The sequence below is a fragment of the Ornithodoros turicata genome, chromosome 9, assembly GCF_037126465.1.
Source record: "Ornithodoros turicata isolate Travis chromosome 9, ASM3712646v1, whole genome shotgun sequence".
Taxonomy (NCBI): domain Eukaryota; kingdom Metazoa; phylum Arthropoda; class Arachnida; order Ixodida; family Argasidae; genus Ornithodoros; species Ornithodoros turicata.
Window position 1 is genome coordinate 7,605,784 of NC_088209.1, and position 23,056 is coordinate 7,628,839.

General features: G+C 44.7%; 1 protein-coding gene across 3 annotated transcripts in view; it reads right to left on the reverse strand.

Moving 5' to 3' along the window:
- The window catches only part of LOC135369259 (phospholipid scramblase 3-like), a 138,194-nt gene that overhangs the window by 2,339 nt on the left and 112,799 nt on the right, over positions 1-23,056 (reverse strand). For all 3 annotated transcript variants that reach the window (XM_064602870.1, XM_064602869.1, XM_064602868.1), the window contains one exon: positions 20,472-20,624. In XM_064602870.1, coding sequence (XP_064458940.1) covers positions 20,472-20,624 — 153 coding nt within the window. The remainder of the gene's footprint in view (positions 1-20,471; positions 20,625-23,056) is intronic.

Consider the following 23,056-nt stretch of genomic DNA (forward strand, 5'->3'; position numbering starts at 1 on the left):
GCCACCTCCTCATATGAATGTCGTATAACGTAAGTTTAATTATGCAAATTTTTGCGAGCTTAGGTCGGAAATTTGCCTAGTAAAGGTCACTTTTTTACCCCACCAATGTGAAGAGCGTGTCTAACTTAGTCAAATTAATGATAATTGACAGGGATATTCAGGAGCTATCCCACCGGAAAAAATAGCCGAACATCATGCTCTACGGAGGTCGCACAGAATAGCGGAATGAATTTTTCAGCGCACAACGAATGAATTTTTCAGCGCAATCTTTGTCAGTCCGACGAAAGGAGGTTCGAAACCCAGCCCTCCCCGACGTCGCAGAAAGAGATAAAACAGGCACGGCTTATCACGTCCGACTTTCGCTGGGATAATGCTTTCCCTCTCCCAATTTTAGGAACTGTTACTTTCCCTACTATCACTCTGTGGGCTGCCTTCGGAACCTCCTTTCGTCGCAGTGAGAGCGATTGCGCTCAAAAAGTCATCGCGCGCTATGGTCCGATGCTCCGAAAAGCATGATATTCGGCTATTTTTTCCGATGGGATAGCTCGTGAATATCACTGTGAATTATTATGAACTTAAGTGAATTCCGCACGCTCTTCATATTGGTGGGGTAAAAAAGTGACCTTTACTTGGCAAATTTCCGAGTTCAGTTCGCAAATATTTACATAATTAAACTTGGAGTACATGACATTTACGTTAGGAGGGGGCAAAAACCTAACCTAACCTACCTACCTAAACCAAACCTAATAAGAACAAATGCTGTTGGCCGCATGATTCTAGGTGGCGTAGTTTTTTTATTATAATTCAATGACACGTTTCCTGGGACACCCTATATATATATATATATATTTATTAGAAATAATATATATATATATATATATATATATATATATCGGTCAAAGAGGTTCATATATCACACGGCTACGAAGTTGAATAAAAGTAAAATAATAAGGCGTGGACTACAGATTACAGGGAAGTTAACAAGAAGTAATTTATTTAATGGGAAATTTAGCACACAGATTCTAAAAGAACGGTCGACGTTTTGACAGTGGCCAAAGCAGTTGGCTGATTATACAGGGTGGTTCATTATACAGGTACAGGTTCAAAAAACGTGTCATTCGGACTTTATAAAAAAACGGGGAACAGAAAGATACGGGGTAAACGGCACTTGTGTGGCAACTGAATTTGCCGTCTTGCAAAAATATTTTCATTTGATTTCAATTCAAATAAATTGAATTTCTTTAATTGAACTTCAAAATTTCCCAAGTGAATCTCACGTTTTTTTTTACAGAATTAGAGAGCCCGTAGCGAACTTAGTCAGAACCACCAAGAAATTCGCTCGCTACTGCAAAGGGAACGGCCCAAAAAAAGTCACGAAGTTGACGCTCCAGAGTTTCGGGTATTCAACAGCTCACCAAATCAGTCGCAAAGATGCGCGGAGGGCAGGACATGTTCCTGTGATCCTACACTCTAAAAACAGAACTTCATTACATCGCGCTCTGTGCATCAGCCATTGCCAAGAATGATAGGGTTATCGATTCTGATTCGAAGAGAGAGGTGGGCGTACGCCTTTTTGGATATATGATGATTGCCACAAAAGGGCGCCCGCCCGCCTCCCTCTGCGAATCAGAAGCGATAAATCTATCATATCTTGGCAATGGTTGGCGCAGAGCGCGCCATGCGGTGAAAAGTGTAGGATGGCGTCTTGCTGACGTGAACGCAGGTTATGTGTCGTGGCATGGCGTGGCATTATTCCACCGATCCCGTCGCATGCGCTTTTGCCGTGGCCTGTTCCTGTGAACAGCCACGTCGCACTCGCAAAAGTTGACTTGAAGAGCTCGTAAAGCCTATACCGATTTTGAAAATGCAACGCCGCTCCATCTGACACGTAAATCATATTAGCTGCCAGAGGAACATCCTCGCCAAGCCACTCTTCAAAAGCGATGCAAGCGAACAGCGAGTGCGCTGAATCGTGACACAGGTCTGTACCAAAACTGTGCCAGCTGTTACCATGCATTTGAGTATGAAAATCTGTTTTTTTTTTTTTTTTTTCAGTGGTACACTCTCAATCCGGCACCCGATATGTACCGCATGAAAGATGACCCGCACCTGGGCCAAGCGGTACACATGAGGTACAGTCCTCAACCAGTAGGTACAGTTCGTGACCACTGCGAAATTCAAACGGTACAAGGTCTCCGAGCCCCATCCGTACCGGCTAGGTACCTTTTAAGCGCGATCTATAGCAGCTGTACCTCATGTGTACCGCGTGTTTCCAGCGCATGAGTACGAACGCCTTCTCACGATATCCATGCGCTGCAAAAATATTTCGTGTGATTCCGAATATCAGTCAATAAATTCCCTTATGCAGAAGTGTTGTAATGGATGAGCACTATCATTCTGCCAAAGAAGTGCAATAACTGGAACCCGTGACCGTGAGGGATCACACGTTTGCGAAGAATGCGTTTCTTGAAACCGCTGCAAATCAGTTTGTTTTGAAATGTCGGGGAGCGAGGAAGAGTCTGCTCGGTCTTCGAAGAAATTCGTTCGACGCTTTCAAGATTGGGAGTCATCGCATTTTCGTTCATCTTCGCTCTGATTCCCAGTGGTCCTGGTCACCGGCAGGCTGGACACAACGACTGAGGGACAGAGACAACGAACTTCGTGCTTCATGCACGAACGTTGATGCGTGAATTAGAGGAGCCTAGATTGCACTTTACACCTGGATTACACAAGCAAGTAGGCATGTTTTTTTAGGCAAGCTATTTCGGTTGTTGGATTTTCTTTACATTGCATTTTCTCCTAGGTTACGTCAAGGCGATGTCGTAAATGGGTGAGTCAATCGTCTACCGTGGTTGGTGTTACGTTCTGTGGAGGAAACGGAAGTTGGGGAAGAACAGTAATCGAAAGGTGTGGAAGAGATAAAGAAGCGTGACCCCAGAGCAGCTGCAATGGTGAAGGAGGGATGCGGTGGTCATCGTTCATCCATATACGTCGTGCCCCGTGTGTTCGGCGTTTCTGAATCATGACAATGCACGCTCGCGATGGACAAGCATCAACCCTGAAATGGATATAATTTTCGAATAAAGGTATTTGTTTGTTGTATTTATCGTGCAGCCTAGCTTCCTGGGGCTGTTAATATATCATGGAGGAGGGGAATCACCCCGACGGGTAGGCCTAAATTGCTGCGCGCTATCCGTTACATGTACCGCATTCAGGGCGCAGGTACCTCTTAATTTTAAAGGTATATTTTTTAAAAATGTACCTCCTGGCCAAGCGGTACTTAACCGTTACATATGCGTTACTTGATTTAGAGTGTACGCTTCTATTTCACTAGGCTGGGCTACTGCCCACACTGTAAAAGAATACCGTGATTTCTACGGGTGTTTAATAGTATCTGACGACGGTGTGTTACCGTATTCACAAATACTGCGAAAACTACGTAAAACGGTGGCGCCATCATCATGTACCGGCCAAAAACTTCAATGCGGAGCCACGTACGGGGCATTGCCGTCATTCGCAACCGCCGGAAGCGGAACATCGTGCGCGGACGATGGTTGACGAAGAGTAGCAAGCCACTTGACTGTGGCTGACAACCCTTACCCCCTACAAAGAAGGAGGAGGACGAAGCGGTTGTTGTAAATCTCGTGAATGCACGTAGTCAGGTAAGCACATTTCTGTTCGCACATCCTGTCCTTTGCTATTTGAGCGTGGTGAACCGTATGCCTGGTTTTGTTCAACTTACGTGACACCAGTAAATCGTGGCTCGCGTTTGCTGTGAAGCGTCTCCCTAGTTCTGTGTGTACGTCCTGGCTCGTAGGGTGATCAAGGCGCTCTTGTTGTGATGTATCGTTGCGGAAGGTGCCCTTGTGTTTTTTAACACTCCGACGGGCTAGTGTACCACCGTAGAGGTGTACATGAAGCGAGCAGAATACCGTGCTGTCATGCAATATGTGTGTACACGGCGGCGAACTATGCAAAACTAAAATGTTATATTTTGGGACGCTACGAGAACAAACCAGGGCGGTCGCCTCGAATCGATTTGCTCTCCGAAACCACGAAAGTATGTCACGTCCATTCCTGCTCGCGTCAGCTCCGTACGAATATAGAGATAGTGTCACATACGAAGCAGCACATACGAGAGGGTCATGATCAGATGTCCTTATGAACGGTGGCAGTAAAAGTAGTTGTGGTGAAAGTAGTTCCGTGCCGTCTCCGCGTTTTGTGTGCACCTTCTTGTTCTTCCTTCGAAAAAATAAACGATGAGTATAACTACATGTCAATTGCTCGGCTCCCTGTAACAGTTTCCTTTCTCTTTGCAGTATTTTGATGCCAGAGCTCACTGATAGGTGCACATGGTGCCTTCGTATGTTCTTCCATTGAAAAAATAAACTATGAGTATAACTGCATGTCAAATGCCCTGCTCCCTGTAACAGTTCCCTTTCTCTTTGCAGGGTTTTGATGCCAGAGGTGACTGGCGCATTTTTATCACTATATACATAGAAAATAAATCCCAATGTGACAAACATCACAGTGTGTTGCGCATGGTCATTGCTTAAACTGATCTCATTGCTGCGACTATATGTAGAAAGAAAAAGAGAGTCTCCAGGAACGGTCACAGCACGATAAGGGTACACGGCATATGTCAGTTAAAATTACTGGTCAATGCATTTTTTTAACGACCACAGCACAGTAAATCTACACGGCGTATCCCTGTTAAAATTACTGACCAGTGCAGTGTTTTTTCACGAGCACAACTTGTACGGAGCCACCGTAAAAAAAAAAAAAAACGGCCAATGTTTGGCAGCCAACTTTCCTTGCAGTTGCCCGTTTTTTTTTACGGTGAAATTTTTTACAGTGCAGTTGTCAAAGTGCATTGTGTGCGACTTGGTAGGTGAATTACTCTTTTTCTCCTGTATATCTGTGCTATGAAAGTCTCTGATGTAATTGTGACAAATGTGGGAACTCGCCTACATTCCCCGTAAACCAGAGACATCCCCTGAACATCCATATGATATCCTGACTCGGAGGTTTGAACGTCCCAGGGAGCATGCCACAAATCCCATATGTATCATCTGTACGTCCAGTGGACAAAAATCTTCCCCTGTTGCACATTCCCCGAACATCCCACAAGCGTACAATAGACGTCCGTGGGATGTTGACAGCTTTGAGATTGAGACACCCCATGGATGTTTATTGGCAGCTTGAAGTTGCTTTTATCATCTTCAAAGCAAGGTTGCTTCAGAGCCTTACGCAAATTTCCTACTGGTACAATATGTCGAAACATTGCTTTGAAGCATTTTGCGAGAGTTATGGGTGGGCTGGTGTCGGCACCATTAACGGACCCGTAACTATAGATAGTCGCCACCACATAACTATTTCCTTCCCTGTTTCCCCTCTGTGCTTGTTTCTGGTATTTCCCATAAAGGGCACAGAGCACGGCGGTTTAAATAAAGCAAACAGAGAAATGGAAACGCTCACAGTCCAAAAATTTCCGAAAGCTACTAGCATTCCCTTTCCAAGAGAAAACAAATACTATATATTGCTTGTCGCGCGAACCTCCGCAAATTCCAGGGTACTGCTCGTTCCGAAACAAAACGGAGGGTGAGCTGTCTAAGTATAATGCGATTATGCACAAAAACAGCAGTCAAGTAAGCAGGCGCGTGGTCTATCAACTTTGCAGCAATTGGTAATGCCAGTGTTTCTTACTGCTCTTGGTCTGAGACACTCCGCAGGTTCATCGAAAGACAACAACAACAACTTTATTTTGAGATGGAGAGTGGAAAGGTTCGTCGCCAGAGGCGATACTCTACCCCGTTGCTGGTGGGGATGTGGGGAATAAAATAATGAGCCCTTTCACAATAAGTATCAAAGTCCGATGGTGTCCAGAAATGTCAAACGTCAACCACTGCCACGAATGATAGAGTTATCGCTTCTGATTCGAGCAGAGAGGACGGCGTATGCCTTTTTGTGGCAATTTGGATATATGAAAATTGCCACAAAAAGGCGTACGCCCCTGCTATCTTCGAATCAGAAGCGATAGCCCAATCATTCTTCGCAATGGTTGGCGCACAGTGTGCTATACGGTGAAGTTCTGTTTTTAGAGTGTACAGGAGGATTTGTAGTGGCCAGTGACACAAGCAAGGAACAACCTTCTGGTAGCTCGCAAGGGAGCAAGTGAACGAATGTTTATTTTGCTCGCGCCTCAAAAACAGCGGCGCCGCGATGCCGATAACAAAGCCGCCACAAATCCCCCCTCCTAGCGCGTCGCTGGAAGGCGACGGGTGCGGACTAGGTTTTGGACCAGGTCACAGAACGGCGTGAGGTCGATGGAGGGAATAAGCCTGGACCAGGCGAGGAAGGTGGGAGGGCGACTCCGGGAGGTCGAGGGACGTGGATGAGTGTCGAGAAAAGCAGGCTTTAGGCGCTCGATGTTGACATTTTCTTGCTTCCCGTTGACGAGAACGGTGTAATACCAAGCCGCTCGGCTCAAAACACGGTGCGGGCCGGTGTAGGGGGCTTGCAGAAGTTTTCGTACTCTATCACAGCGAAGGAAAACGTGTGTAGAGCTGCACAGGTTGGGATATTGGTAGGGACGTGCAGAGTAGGAACGGGAAGGTGCAGGGCACAAGGCAGCATGGCACTGCGTAGGCGAGTGACGAAATCGGATGGTGGGAGTACGGCCGGAGTAGATGGGGGTGACACGAGGTCACCGGGAAACCGGAGCGCCATACCATACACGAGCTCTGCCGAGGAACACTCGAAATCTGGCTTGAACGCAGAGCGGATTCCCAGCAGGACAATGGGTGGGGCTTCAGGCCAAGGAGTTTCGGGGGATGACCGCAATGCCGCCTTGAGCTGCCGATGGAGGCTTTCCACAAGGCCGTTGGATGCGGGATGGTAAGTGGTTGTTCGGATGCGGCAAGTCCCAAGAGCATTGGTAAGGCTGTAGAAAAGCACCGACTCGAACTGCGGGCCCTGGTCAGTGGTGATAATAGACAGGCCTCTGAATCTGGAGACCCACTCACGGAGAAGGGCCGCTGCGATAGTTGGGACCGTGGAATCGCAAAGAGGAACTGCTTCCGGCCAGCGGGATATCTGTCGATGATCGTGAGGACATATCTGAAACCCTGAGCTGGTGAAAGCGGGCCCACGAGGTCTAGATGTATATGGTCGAAACGTTGATTGGGCGGGGGAAAAGGGGAAGGCGTCAGGCGAGTGTGGCGCTGAACTTTGTTTCGTTGGCAGTGCAGACAAGCCTTCACCCAACGGCTGATGTCGCTGTTCACACGTGGCCAGACGTAACACTCGCAAATGGCCGCTTGCGTCGCCCGGACGCCAGTATGGCTACAAAGCATGGAATGTGTCGAACACAGCGCGACAGAAGGCCCGAGGAAGGAAAGGTCACTGCGTCAGCCAAACTCGCTAGGTCTTCAATGCCGAGGTTGTGAGTGCTGGCAAGAACCATCTGGACATTTTTAGGGAGCCGTTGGAGCTCGCGCCTCAAACACAGATTCTTGCTTTAGCAGGAAGTCGAAGTCTCCGGGCGAATAGCTGAGGTGAAGCGAAAGCCCGACAGCTTTGCCCAAATGAAGGGCGCATCGACGGGAGGTCTCCATCGCGCGGTACCGCCTGCCCTGGATTCTTAAAAGTGAACTTCACCGCATAGCACCGCACAGCATCCAACCATCATCTCGAATGATATCGTTATCTGTTCTGATTTGTTGAAAACGGGAAGCGTACATATTTTTTGTGACACTTATGCTCTTCATAATTGTCACAAAAAGGTGTACGCATACCGGTTTTTAACAAATCAGGGCAGATAACGACATCATTCAAGATTGTGTTTGGCTAGGAGCGTGTGATGCAGTAAAGTTCATTTCTAAGAGTGTGCTCCACCACGTACGCACGCAGAGTAGGGCTGCGCTTGAACGCGCTAATCGCCAGTGCACATCTCTTAAAACAGACTTTTTTTAATATCAGCTGAAAGATATAACATCAGGGCGTCTCCTGGGAAAAAAATAAATGATATCAAACAGGGGCCTTCTAAATTCAAAAAGCATATAAACTCTCTTTGTCCATCAAATAAACCAGATTTTGATATTCGAGTCAATCGGTTTTAAATTTGGATCGTGGTTCCGCCTGCTTGTCTGAAATAAACTGTTGGGTTGGCCTGTAATAAATCTAGCTCATTATTGCAGTAGAAAAAGTATTTTTGATATAAAAAGTACTGCATATTAGAGTGGATTGGAACCCATTAAGCTACGATGAATGTTCTGATAGACATGTAGAGACAGAGAATGGTGGTTGAACAAACATAACACAGGTGGAATAGCTCTGAAAGGCAGTGTATACCAGCGCTGTCTAAATCCTCAGAATCCTGTCCTGATATCCAGAGATTCGTCCAGGGAAATCCCAAAATCCAGGGGCTGCGAAAATGGCCCGAAATGCCCTAATCTAATTAAAAGTAATTGGGTCGTTGTATGTAACAACTTTTTCTATAGACCTTGTACTAATCAAGTACCGTGTACTATCAGAAGGCAACTTCAATGAAATTGTCAAGCGATTGTTAGATCCTATGGCGGTGAAACGTCGCAAAGTTACTTACTACTAAGCTAAGTCTGCCAGCAAATACTCAGTTTGATACACTGTGTTTTAAATGTTGTATCATTCACGATGAGTAACAGAAAATAATGGGAAAGTTTACTCAATGACACTTCATGAGAACTGGAACTGAGGCATTGGCATGAGGCACTTTGGTCTATCTGGACGTTTCCTACAATTTAGTTTTAAAGTCGCGTAAGTGTAACCTAATTACACTTTTTGAGTAGCTGCAACCTCTGGCCACCACCAAGCACAGCTGCAGGGCACATACGATATTGCACCGAGTACAAGGACGACAACCTATAAAGAATTTACTTTCTGTTACAGGGGAGACATTTGAATTCTGTGATGTAACGTGGTGAGTCGTGCCCTTGGTTGTTATATTTCTTTTCTCACGTAGCTATCAATAAACAGGAGCAAGCAATTAACGCACCTGTTTAGGCACTGATCAGTAACAATTTAAAGAAAGCATTAATTGCGAAAAAAGAAACGAAATGCTCTAAAAGTAGTAATCACTGCCCACCAGTATCAGGGAACACACCAGAGACATGGACACCGTTGAACTAGCAATCAATTAGCAGTTAGGACGCCCACAGAAATTACAATTATCCCATGAGTCATATACGTGTGCAGACCACCCTGCATATTTCCTGACACTCGTGAAAAATCGATAGAAATAGAATGGAGAGAAACAATTTAGTTTAAAATGAAAAATGCTATCTCGAAGAAAGTGCCCCAGAAAGGCAGCTGACCATCGCTGAGTCGATGTATGGTGAGCTAGCAATACTGGTGTGCTTTCTGCTGGTTGCCATAGGTACCAGTTAGTGCATTGCACAGGCACACCCGAAATCCCAAGCCCGTCTCCCAGCCCGACTCACTGCCTGGTTAACATTACCAACAGGCTGCCACCAGTGTGAAGGTCGCACATGTCAAATATTCAAATTAATGCAAAGCACACAAGTAGGTACTTAAAAGCAGCAATTCTACTTTTCCCATCAAAATTAATGGTGGCTTTGGCTGTAATTCATCTAAACCGTGTTGAAAAAAAGCCAAATCGGTTTGTATGGGGTCCTATTTATCCTATACAAGTTGTAGGAACCTTTATGTCCTATTTTGTTTCATGTGGCAAAGTTGTGGGATCCTGCATGTCCTACATTTATTCACATATAGGTAAGTCATAGGATCCAATATGTCTCATATTCTGAAGTGTACGAGGGCTTTAGGATACCACATTGCCTATATCTGGCTATGTAGGAAACTTCAGGATCCTACAAGACATCAACAAGGAGCTATAAGAGACCTTATATGACCTGTTTGGTTGAATGCGGGAAGTCGTTCAGTGCGACGTGCCAAGCACACACAGACCAAAACATCATTGTAGATCAGGTTCAACAACCACCGGTCTGACGTTACAAAAAAGCCAAACCTCCAGGTCTCTCGCCATTTCAAACATGCAGGTTATTTGCTACATAATGTGTCAAATCTTAGCATATATTGGTGCAGGGGACAATGCAAATCTGATGTCATTTACAAATTCCAATCAACCATTAATGAAGATCTTTGAGCACGTTCAATGGTAAGAAATCTGGCCTCCTAGATGAGGTAAACTTTCTTTTCTTTTTTATTGCTTGCCTGTTCGTTTTTTTAAGCAAAATTTGAAGCAGCATCCACCCTGCCCAGGAATTTCAATCAAAATGGACAGGGGCCAAAGGAGAATGACATCACCACCCGGACTTGACCTTCTGGAATATTCCCATACTTGACTGACCGACAACTGGCTGTGGCGTCCTTTGTACCGATTGTGATGTCACATACCAAAGTTATTTAAGCAACCTGTAACAGCCGATCCATTTTTTGTCCTCATTAAGACAATGCCACCATCAAAACGTCGACCATTTTTACTTTAACTTTTAATTCCTGACCCTTAAACGAACTAGTGTTTTCGACTTTCCTAAAATCTGTTAGGGTGTTGTTTCCAATGCAGCCCCCAATAAACGGATTATCTCCGATGAATAGAAGGATTACGCATTGTGTAGTGTACACCACTAGAGGGCGCTACAAGCGAGGCCTCACCACTAGGGGCCGCTGCTGTCGCATTCCGCGGATGATGTCATTACGCCTTCGGGGAGCATGGTGAGAGATAGCGGGAGGCATTGGATGGCGATGCGAAATAGAGCACCCCCTTGTGCAAGGCTGTGGTGGCGCTGCGGGCGACAGGACAGACGCTCTCGATGGCGGCTCTCCACGGCGTTATGATCTCGTGACCGCGATACGCGGCGTCGGCGGCAAAAGGGTTTTGGGTCCAGCGTTGTGCACGAGTCTTTGAGCGAGTTTATATTAATCTCTGTTCGTTTATTGTTCAACTGATGGTTGTCGTTTGAGAGCTCAATTGCTATACTGTAAGATTGGGGTGTACGGCACGCATATACGGCATACGACAGTATAAATAAATACATATAAACGTGCACGATAAATTACGCCACATTAGTATAGCTTCCCGTGTTGCAACACTTTGCATTATAAAGGCGCTTTCGCGAACCAGTCCGTTCACAAACAGCCGTGTGCATCCCGTCGTGTATATATTAGACTTGGATACTTTCTTTTAATTGCCTAATAACGCTTTTGCGAGTATAGGTCATGTACATCTTGGTATTTTCGAAATTTCTCAAACATTTCCATATCTTTTACATGCAACGTGCTCGACATCTAGTGTGCAACACCTGATATCGAATCAAAATCTGAGCCAGTATTGGGTCATGAACACGCCGGTGTAATGAGCAACAATACCAAGATGTACATGGCCTATACTGACATGACCGTTGCAACTGCAATAATCTTCATGCTTTCCTTATTGCAAATGTGTTTGACTGCACATATCTGCATTTGTGTGGTTAAATAATGTTACTAGAGGCAAACCCAAGACCCGTTTTTTTTTTTTTTTCTGAGTGTGTGTAGATGGGGGGGAAGTGGAAGAACTTGCTTTGGATAGCATGACATACGTTAACATTTCTACATACCTTGTCATACTGACATTTAGGAATCACAGATGGTATCGTAGAAGGTATCATGTTTATTGAGACTTGTTTGACCATAATCACTCACTTTCCAATATGGCGGATGACTGCTTACATTGGAATTGCCACAACACTTAACTGAATCCCTATTGGTGACAGTGGCCACCACAGCAAAGAAGGCACTAAAATTTTACTGATATCCACCCAGTGATTCTGCAGCAGTAAGGTGCTTACAATATATCTTACAGCACTGTAGTGCGCTAAATTGCATATACTGCAGTATTACTTATCGCTAATTAAATTTAAACTAGTACGTGAGAATGATATACTGAAGTGAATAAATACATAAAGCAAATAGGGGGAACAATTTTCCTCCGCTCTTGTCTGAACATATGCACCATCACCAAAATAATATTGCGCGAGTCTGGAGCCTTCTAATATACGCGCTCGAGTCGCAAAAGCGTTATTAGGCAATTAAAAGAGTGTATCCAAGTCTTATATATGCACGACGGGATGCACACGGCTGTTTGTGAACGGACTGGTTCGCGAAAGCGCCTTTATAATGCAAAGTGTTGCAACACGGGAAGCTATACTAATGTGGCGTAATTTATCGTGCACGTCCTTTTGTTTATATGTATTTATTTATATTGTCATATGCCGTATATGCGTGCCGTACACCCCAATTTCACAGCATAGCAATTGAGCTCTCAAACAACAACCATCAGTTGAACAATAAACGGAGTGAGATTAATATAAACTCGGTCAAAGACTCGTGCACAACGCTGGACCCAAAACCCTTTTGCCGCCGACGCCGCGTATCGCGGTCACGAGATCATAACAACGCAGTGGAGAGGAGCCGCCACCGAGAGCGTCTGTCCTGTCGCCCGCAGCGCCACCACAGCCTTGCACAAGGGGGCGCTCTATGTCGCCATCCATCATCGCCAACCAATGTCTCCCACTATCTCTCAACATGCTCCCCGAAGGAGTAATGACGTCATCCGCGGAGTGCGACAGCAGCGGCCCCTAGTGGTGAGGAGTCGCTCCTAGCGCCCACTAGTGGTGTACCCTACACAATGCTTAATCCTTCTATTCATTGGAGATAATCCGTCTATTGGGGGCTGCATTGGAAGCAACACCCATCTGTTGTCTGTATCTTTTTCTTTCCCCACAACAATATATACAGGGAAAAATATAATAAAGAAATAAACAGGAATAAATGAATAAAAAATGGTGTTTCTTCACAAATTTTTGGTGGACGATCTGCCGGATGTATTTTTGTTCCGAAAACGCATACGATTCAGGTCACCAAATGGAACAGACATTCCCATTGGGTCAACTTCGTGGCCTTCATAATTAAAAAGTTAGTTAATGAAAGTTAATTAAGACATTGCCTTTGAACTTTGCTAATGCCCTTCGAAGGAGTGCCCTTCAGCATATGCTGTATTGCAATTAACTTCATCTTGGAAAAAGTGTAATATATTCTTAAAAATATGTTCGCAGTTAGCTGGGACACCCTGTGTATGTCGGGCGTTCTTTTTTAGGCGATAGAGATTTTAAATTAAAAACTATAAGAGCTATAGACATGCTCTTTTCACTTCTATCATCTCTGGGCCGGCGGATGTTCTTGGCCGTCTGTTAGATGACCGTCAAATGACTAATTACCTAAAAATTGTTAGTTAATTCTTTAATTATAAAAGCTACGTAGATGCCCCAATTAGAACATCTGTGTCCTCCGGTGACATCATATCGTGGCCGTTTTCAGAACAAAAATTCGTTCGGTAGATCATCCGCAAAAAAATTCGTGAAACAAGAAACTTTTTCTTTATTTTGTTCATTGCACATCTTTGGAGACTTGTCTTTCTTTTGCCGCCAATGTGAGAGGGTGAAAGAGCACACTGTCGCGTCTTGTGTCCTGGAAAAAGATTAACAGAAATTTCAACAAAGGTCCGATAGCGTTACCCGATACATGTTTTTGGTTTGTTGCCTCAAGTTAAAGCTCGTCTTCGACGCATGAGGCAGCACTGTGGTGGCATCTTGACGCATGAGGCTCCTTCATCACCTTACATTGGGGAGGAAGGAAAGACGCATCTCTGAAGATGTGCAATGAACAAAATAAAGAAAAAATGGTGTTCCTTCACAATTTTTTTGCAGGACGATCAGCCGAACGTATTTTTGTTCTGAAAATGAGTACAATAACAGGTCACTGAACAGAACAGATGTTTTCATCTTGACAATTTGGAAGCAGATAGGGTAATTAGTCATTTGAATGTCGAGCAACATATGACCAAGAACGTCAGCCGGCTCAGAGATGATAGAAGTGAAAAGATCATGTCTATAGCCCTTATAGTTTTTAACAAAAAATCTATATCTTCTAAAAAAAGACACCCAGTGTGTGTATATATATATACATATATATATATATACACACACTGGGTGACCTGGGTTACGTGACCTTCTGACGCCATCCACTCAAACATTGCCTGCCTGCGTACTGCTGATGAAGTCCAAGAAGGCCGAAACAGCTGTCCAGTACTGGCATGGCGATGTTTGAGTTACAGACATATGCTATACGTGCAGTCAAAGAGCTCCGGCTATTTTTTTCCTATTATCCTTCGCTGGCTTTGCACTGGGCTTTCAGTGAGTGAGTTATCTCACCCTGACGGGAGGAATCACGTGTTACGTGACCTTCTGACGCCATCCACTCAAACATTGCCTGCCTGCGTACTGCTGATGAAGTCCAAGAAGGCCGAAACAGCTGTCCAGTACTGGCATGGCGATGTTTGAGTTACAGACATATGCTATACGTGCAGTCAAAGAGCTCCGGCTATTTTTTTCCTATTATCCTTCGCTGGCTTTGCACTGGGCTTTCAGTGAGTGAGTTATCTCACCCTGACGGGAGGAATCACGTGTTACGTGACCTTCTGACGCCATCCACTCAAACATTGCCTGCCTGCGTACTGCTGATGAAGTCCAAGAAGGCCGAAACAGCTGTCCAGTACTGGCATGGCGATGTTTGAGTTACAGACATATGCTATACGTGCAGTCAAAGAGCTCCGGCTATTTTTTTCCTATTATCCTTCGCTGGCTTTGCACTGGGCTTTCAGTGAGTGAGTTATCTCACCCTGACGGGAGGAATCACGTGTTACGTGACCTTCTGACGCCATCCACTCAAACATTGCCTGCCTGCGTACTGCTGATGAAGTCCAAGAAGGCCGAAACAGCTGTCCAGTACTGGCATGGCGATGTTTGAGTTACAGACATATGCTATACGTGCAGTCAAAGAGCTCCGGCTATTTTTTTCCTATTATCCTTCGCTGGCTTTGCACTGGGCTTTCAGTGAGTGAGTTATCTCACCCTGACGGGAGGAATCACGTGTTACGTGACCTTCTGACGCCATCCACTCAAACATTGCCTGCCTGCGTACTGCTGATGAAGTCCAAGAAGGCCGAAACAGCTGTCCAGTACTGGCATGGCGATGTTTGAGTTACAGACATATGCTATACGTGCAGTCAAAGAGCTCCGGCTATTTTTTTCCTATTATCCTTCGCTGGCTTTGCACTGGGCTTTCAGTGAGTGAGTTATCTCACCCTGACGGGAGGAATCACGTGTTACGTGACCTTCTGACGCCATCCACTCAAACATTGCCTGCCTGCGTACTGCTGATGAAGTCCAAGAAGGCCGAAACAGCTGTCCAGTACTGGCATGGCGATGTTTGAGTTACAGACATATGCTATACGTGCAGTCAAAGAGCTCCGGCTATTTTTTTCCTATTATCCTTCGCTGGCTTTGCACTGGGCTTTCAGTGAGTGAGTTATCTCACCCTGACGGGAGGAATCACGTGTTACGTGACCTTCTGACGCCATCCACTCAAACATTGCCTGCCTGCGTACTGCTGATGAAGTCCAAGAAGGCCGAAACAGCTGTCCAGTACTGGCATGGCGATGTTTGAGTTACAGACATATGCTATACGTGCAGTCAAAGAGCTCCGGCTATTTTTTTCCTATTATCCTTCGCTGGCTTTGCACTGGGCTTTCAGTGAGTGAGTTATCTCACCCTGACGGGAGGAATCACGTGTTACGTGACCTTCTGACGCCATCCACTCAAGCATTGCCTGCCTGCGTACTGCTGATGAAGTCCAAGAAGGCCGAAACAGCTGTCCAGTACTGGCATGGCGATGTTTGAGTTACAGACATATGCTATACGTGCAGTCAAAGAGCTCCGGCTATTTTTTTCCTATTATCCTTCGCTGGCTTTGCACTGGGCTTTCAGTGAGTGAGTTATCTCACCCTGACGGGAGGAATCACGTGTTACGTGACCTTCTGACGCCATCCACTCAAACATTGCCTGCCTGCGTACTGCTGATGAAGTCCAAGAAGGCCGAAACAGCTGTCCAGTACTGGCATGGCGATGTTTGAGTTACAGACATATGCTATACGTGCAGTCAAAGAGCTCCGGCTATTTTTTTCCTATTATCCTTCGCTGGCTTTGCACTGGGCTTTCAGTGAGTGAGTTATCTCACCCTGACGGGAGGAATCACGTGTTACGTGACCTTCTGACGCCATCCACTCAAGCATTGCCTGCCTGCGTACTGCTGATGAAGTCCAAGAAGGCCGAAACAGCTGTCCAGTACTGGCATGGCGATGTTTGAGTTACAGACATATGCTATACGTGCAGTCAAAGAGCTCCGGCTATTTTTTTCCTATTATCCTTCGCTGGCTTTGCACTGGGCTTTCAGTGAGTGAGTTATCTCACCCTGACGGGAGGAATCACGTGTTACGTGACCTTCTGACGCCATCCACTCAAACATTGCCTGCCTGCGTACTGCTGATGAAGTCCAAGAAGGCCGAAACAGCTGTCCAGTACTGGCATGGCGATGTTTGAGTTACAGACATATGCTATACGTGCAGTCAAAGAGCTCCGGCTATTTTTTTCCTATTATCCTTCGCTGGCTTTGCACTGGGCTTTCAGTGAGTGAGTTATCTCACCCTGACGGGAGGAATCACGTGTTACGTGACCTTCTGACGCCATCCACTCAAACATTGCCTGCCTGCGTACTGCTGATGAAGTCCAAGAAGGCCGAAACAGCTGTCCAGTACTGGCATGGCGATGTTTGAGTTACAGATATACAGTGATGGCCAGTAGTTAACTACATGTAGTTAAACTACTAGTTAAACTACCTGATTGTAGTTAAAAAGTAGTTATAAACTACTTGCAGAAATGAAGTGGCAACTACTAGTTAAACTACTATTTTAAGTAGTTAACTGCAGTAGTTAGGTTACTGAAGGCGCCAACTACTTCCGATTTTGCCGCAAGCTTTACGGCACGATTGTGCTTCCGACTTTTACGTTTGATGAGAACGGAGGTGCAGAGCAATTGTGTCGTGCATGTGTACTAAATCTTCACTCTTACTGCTTGTCTAGTGAAGCCTCATTTGGTTTGCTGTGAAATAATTCTGCAACTTAGTTTATCGCGTAGGCACAGAAAGAATCCCGCCGCAAGCTTTGTGTTTGACGATCGTAGCAATGGCTTGAGCCAAAGTTTAGTATTGCTTGTGATTCATATTTAGGTGTCCAAGAACAATACAAGGGATTGGTGTTGGTGGACAACGTTAAGTAGTTATAGATGTAGTTAAACTACATTGCATTAGTTAAAAAAGTAGTTTTAACTACTCCTCTGAAAAGTAGTTGAACTACTAGTTAAACTACTCAATCACAAAGTAGTTAGTAGTTATAGTTAAACTACTGTAGAAGTAGTTAGTGGCCATCACTGCAGATATATATATATATATATATATATATATATATAGGGTGAGGTAAAAGGATTATCAAACGGCCACGAAGTTTTACAGAAGTTCAAAAAAAGACGCGGAAACAGATTTTAGGGAAGTTAAAAACACTAGTTTATTACATGGGGAGACGTTAAAAAGTAAAATGGGCAAGGGGTCGACGTTTCGACAGTGGCACTGTCTTCGTCAGGACCCTAAAAACTAGTGTTTTTAACTTCCCTAAAATCTGTTTCCGCGTCTTTTTTTGAACTTCTATATATATATATATATATATATAGGTTGAGGTAAACGGATTATCAAACGCCCACGAAGTTTTACAGAAGTTACAAAAGTTTATTACATAGGTAGACGTTAAAAAGTAAAATGGGGAAGGGGTCAACGTTTCGACAGTGGCACTGTCTTCGTCAGGACAAAAGATGCGTAGGTGGTTAGACTACTTAAATAGGTTTGTTACATGACGTCATAATCGGTACGGGCACGCCACAGGCGTTCGTCAGTGAGTCAGATTCGTGAATATTCAAGAAGTTCAAGTCGTGGAAAATTCAAGAAAGAAAAGTCAAGAAAAATTCGTGGGCAGAGTGAGCGCTGCTTCAAACTTTGCTAAAAAAAAGAAATAAAACAGAAAAGAAACGAAACGGAAGAAAGTGTAGCTCATCTAGGCGACAAGATTTCTTATCGTTGATAGTGCTCCCAGATCTTCCTTAATGGTTGATTGGAATTTGTAAATGAGATAAGATTCGCATTGTTCCTTGCGCCGGTCTGAGCAAAAATTTGACTGAAGAATGAAAAGTGACACATTATTTAGTGAATGACCTGATTGTTTGAAATGGCGAGAGACCGGGAGGTTTGGCTTTTTTGTAACGTCAGATCGGTGGTTGTTGAACGTGATCTGAAATGATGTTTTAGTCTGACCTACGTATTGTGCTTGGCACATGCCGCACTGAATGACATAAATGACGTTAGATGAATTACAGTCGAAGTCACCATGAATTTTGACGGAAAAATTTGAATTAGTGCTTTTAAGTACTTGGGTGCTTTGCATTAATTTGCATATTTGGCACTGCGACCATCGCACGGGTGGCAGCCGTTCCCTGGTTGAGCTGCTTGGCTGACCTTAGAGCTAATTAGATTACCGTGCAGGTTGCGTGCGCGCCTGTAGATTACCCGCGGTGGCTGAGGGAAAATTTGTCTCATGCGCTCCGATTGGAGAAGGATACTACGGTGAAGGTTTAGTACACTGTTAACGCTTGGAATATTGCTGCTAAATTTTAAGATGAGGCTTACGGAACCGTTATCTAACACGCGTTTGTGGTTTTGGAACATGGCTTTGCGATCTGCTTTGCGGGCTTTGTTTAGTGCGTCGTCAACTAAGCTGGGTGGAAATTGACGACCGATGAATGTTTCCCTATGTTCAGCTAGGTTTCTGTCCAAGTCATCGTCACTGGAACAGATGCGCCTATATCAAAGTAATTGGCTGTAGGGGATGACAACTGTTAAATGCTAGATACTGTTGAGAGTCCATAGGTTTACGAAACAGGTTTGTGGACAAGACCCCGTTGGTTAACATTACTTGGACATCGAGGAAGTTAACAGTTAAAGGGGAACAAGAATGGGTGAACCTGATGGCCGGATGTGCTTGGTTAAAGTCGCTGATAAATGTGATTAGGTTATTTTCTGAGTGTGGCCACACCATGAAGATATCGTCGAGGAACCGCTTGTATAGCGTGGCCTTCTTTGCGCGCTTAGACAGAAATTCCTCCTCTAGAGCTCCCATAAAAATATTTGCATAGTTAGGTGCCATTTTTGTACCCATAGCCGTGCCATGAACTTGCAGTTAGTGCTTGCCGTCAAATTCGAAGTTGTTATTTTTCAGAATAAGATTGAGAAATGTGCATAGGAGACAGGGATCGTAGGAGGTATCAGAATATTTTATAACGCCCTTTCAGCTGTAACAATGCCATCTTCGTGGGGGATGTTAGTATATAGAGAAGTGACGTCTAGAGTGACTAGCAAACTGGAAGAAGGAGGCTGACATTCACTTAAAACTTGAAGAAAGTGATTGGTATCCTTAATGTAGGATGGTAGTTTAGGAGGTATGTCTTTAAGAAGGTAGTCAACAAAGCTCGAAATGTTCTCGGTAGCTGTACCGTTACATGAAACTATTGGGCGCCCTGCATTTCCAGGTTTATGGATTTTAGGGAGCATATAAAACCTGCCCGCTGCGGCGTTTTTAGGAAGTAGATAGTCGTACAGGGTGGAATCTATTTGTTTACTTGCTTTTAGATCTTTTAGACTGCGGATAATATGAGCCGTAATTTCCTCTGTAGGGTCAGCCTCGAGGAGTTTGTGGAACGATGTGCGAGATAATTACGGGATGCCTTCGTTAACGTAATTTTCTTTGTCCATTACTACGATTAAACCACCTTTATCAGCTTTTTTAATGACTATGTCGCCGCGGTCCCGAAGGTCAGAGAGGCTGCGCTGCTCAGCCGGCGTTAGATTTGGCTTTGATTTGCTGCTGCATAATTTATTGTAAGCATTAATGATATCTTTTTGAACTGCAGGGGTGTACATGTCCAGAATCTTTTCACGGTTAGCCTCTGGCGTAAAGTTGGACAGCGGTTTGAATGGGTTGGAATCTGACTTAGGTTTGTCATGAAAGTATTCCTTCAGGCGTAGATGGCGGGCGAAATTATCCAAGTCCAGATAAAGTTGGTATTCATCTCGCTTGTTGTTACTGGGGCAGAATGAGAGGCCACGCCTGAGTAGTGAGATTTCCCAATCGCTAAGTTCGTGGGACGATAAAGTAACGACGTTATGGAACTTTTCAAGTTTTTCAAGAGGCTGCTGGAGTGGGATCTGTTTTTCTAGCAAGCAGATAATGATTTTTCTAGCAGCAGATGGTGGTTTTGAAAATCATCATCTGCTTGCTTGCCGGTACTTAATTCAATGGATTGCGGCATCTGTGCATCACCCGATAAGGGCATATGACTGGAAATCCGCTCTCTAGGTATAACTTAACTAGGTAACACGTTATCAGCTCTATGATTTGAGACAAAAGAGATGCCTACTAGCAGCATTGCGCAGCCAATGAGAGTGGCTTTAACTCCAACATCGAGATCCTTGGGATAGGCAACTATGAAACGCTGCAAACGTTTCGCCAACTTAGGCACAGTATCGAAGATGATATATCCAATCACATGGGATCGGTCTTTAGTTTCAATCTGGAAGATGAAATACATGTTGTTAGCAGGCGCTTATACAATCTGTATTTGTTCTTTATTCGCTAACAGACCAAAGGGCCCCGATTCGTTGATGCATGTAGTACACAGTAGAAAGATTGCAGAAATGAGTTGTAACAAGGGTGACGAACCGCCAAAAATACGGGTTCGGTTCGGGTTCGCGTTGCTAGGATTTCGTTCTGGTTCAGTTTAAACCAGTTCGCGAACCGGTCTAACGCTTCCATTCTACATGTCCCATAAAACTGCTTTCACCAACAAATGCCCTTCTAATAGCTTCCCAAGCAAACAGTGGCCAATGGCCAGAGGTTGGCAGGGGCCTGGCAAGCCTCCAACAAAGTAAAATTTGAGGTTGGCCAAAGTTTGGGAAACGATTGGATGCCATGTATGGTACAGACACGTTGGCCAGATTCCTGCCAATGTATTAAGTAATTCAAGTTGTTTTCGGACAAAGTGCAATGTTTTTTTTAACTTCCGTGTTAGCGCCGCGAAGCAACTGTGGCTATGAGCGGCGTGCAGGTGTGGACAGATGGAGTGAGGACAGCAGGAAGGAGTGGGGGACAGGGGGGTTAGTATGCGTCCTGGGCCGACTTCAGAGGTAACCATGCCGACATGCGTCTGGAAAGTCACAAAGTACAATGTGAAGTTTTCAAAGGTGCTTTACGCATCGTGAGAAATGCACTTGTTGTGGTTGGCAAAGAACGTCGACATTCAGTGAAAAATATATAATTAAGTAAAATTTAGAAATATAGAGCAATGTCCCACACTGCCAATGGCCATTGATTGGCAAGCGTATGACAAATTTTTGGCAGCAGGTTGCTTGGCCAACAAAGCAACGTTTTCGTTGTATCAACCTTTTGAGAGCCAATGATTTGCAAAAGCTTGGCAACCATGTATGGTACGCATAACTTGGCCAAACTCGCACCAATCCCTAAAAAAATATCTGATGGAGATAAAGCACCTGGTCAGCAGTTACTAAGATTCACTTGAAAGCATTAGGTGTTTCCAACCCAGGTGAAAAATTCCCAAGGTGGATCCGCTTGCAAGTCGGTTATGGAACCAGGAATTGATTGCTAGCTTGGAATGTATTTCCAGCTAGGAATTGCTTTCCAGCTAGAAACGCGTTTCCGTTTTCAAATGGATCCACTTGCAAGGCGGTTATGAAACCAGGAATCGATTCCGAGCTAGGAATCGATTCCGAGGTTCCTTCGGAACCCCCCTGCAAGTAGTTTATTGAAGCCGAGCCAGGTTTCAGCACCAGTTTCTATTCTGAACTGCTGTTCTGGCTGTGCAGGAATGCGAGCATGTGCTGCTAGCCTGGAATATGTACAGAAGCCAGGAAGGAAGATGTGATATTTCCTCGCCTTTCTTTTACACGCAGCTGCTGCCATTATGTGGCCTGTTCATTAGCCTTCCTTATTTCAGCAGCTGACACAATACATTCAGAGTCCGAAACGTCCGACTCGGAGAAGTCTTCGCTGCCGCGGTGTCTTTTTCTTCCCACCTAGATGCAAAACGAATAAACGTAAAAATACCGTGAGCACATAAAATATGGACGGATTTACATCAGTTCTGGGTGCCCCATGGACTTCGGCGGCGTTCCTTTTTGCGTTCTGTATGTTGCAATGAACAGATTTTTCGGCATCTCAGAAAAATACATGTCACGAATTCGTAATAGACACCAATGCTATTTCACCTGAAGATGACTTAGACTCACCAGCTGTCAGCAATACTGTCCATCCCAAAGCTGCAACACAAGACACAAACGATGAGTGAATATGACTGCTGTCCGTGTCCTGTGTTGCTGCTTTGAGATGAATAGTCAACGCCAAGTTCCCCACATTCCTACTTTAGTATTTGCAATGCGATTTTGTGCACTTCAGAACATTATACCCGCCTGATAGTCAGTAAAAAGTGCTGCCGTCCATACCCGATTGTGAATAAACTGGGAAATCTGGGGAACTGTGTAGCAGCTTTGCTGCTTTTTGCCAGGCCCTCAGAATTCATGTATTTTTGCGTAAGTAAATAAAGACAATAATAATAATAATAATTCAGTTTCATTCAAAAAACCCGTAGACAAACATGTTGCAAAAGTACGCGTAATACTATTTATAAAATTGTAAATGTTTTCCTGCAACACTCACAGAGCGTTTCTCACTTCAGTCGCGCTGGCCCTTATGCCGCACGAGTCATAGTATCTTGCAAGTGTCCTCCATTTTTATGACTTACTGCCAGCTAAAAGACACACTAACAAAGTCAGTTACAAGCCTGAGCAGGGGCTCTTGGAGTTCTCCCACTAGCTAGCCTGCGCTACGCTATTTTAAATAACAGTAATGACAGTGAGTAGCTATACAGATTCGGATAAACGTGCATAAATATCAAATCATAAACTCACCATCGTAACTGCAGTCATATAT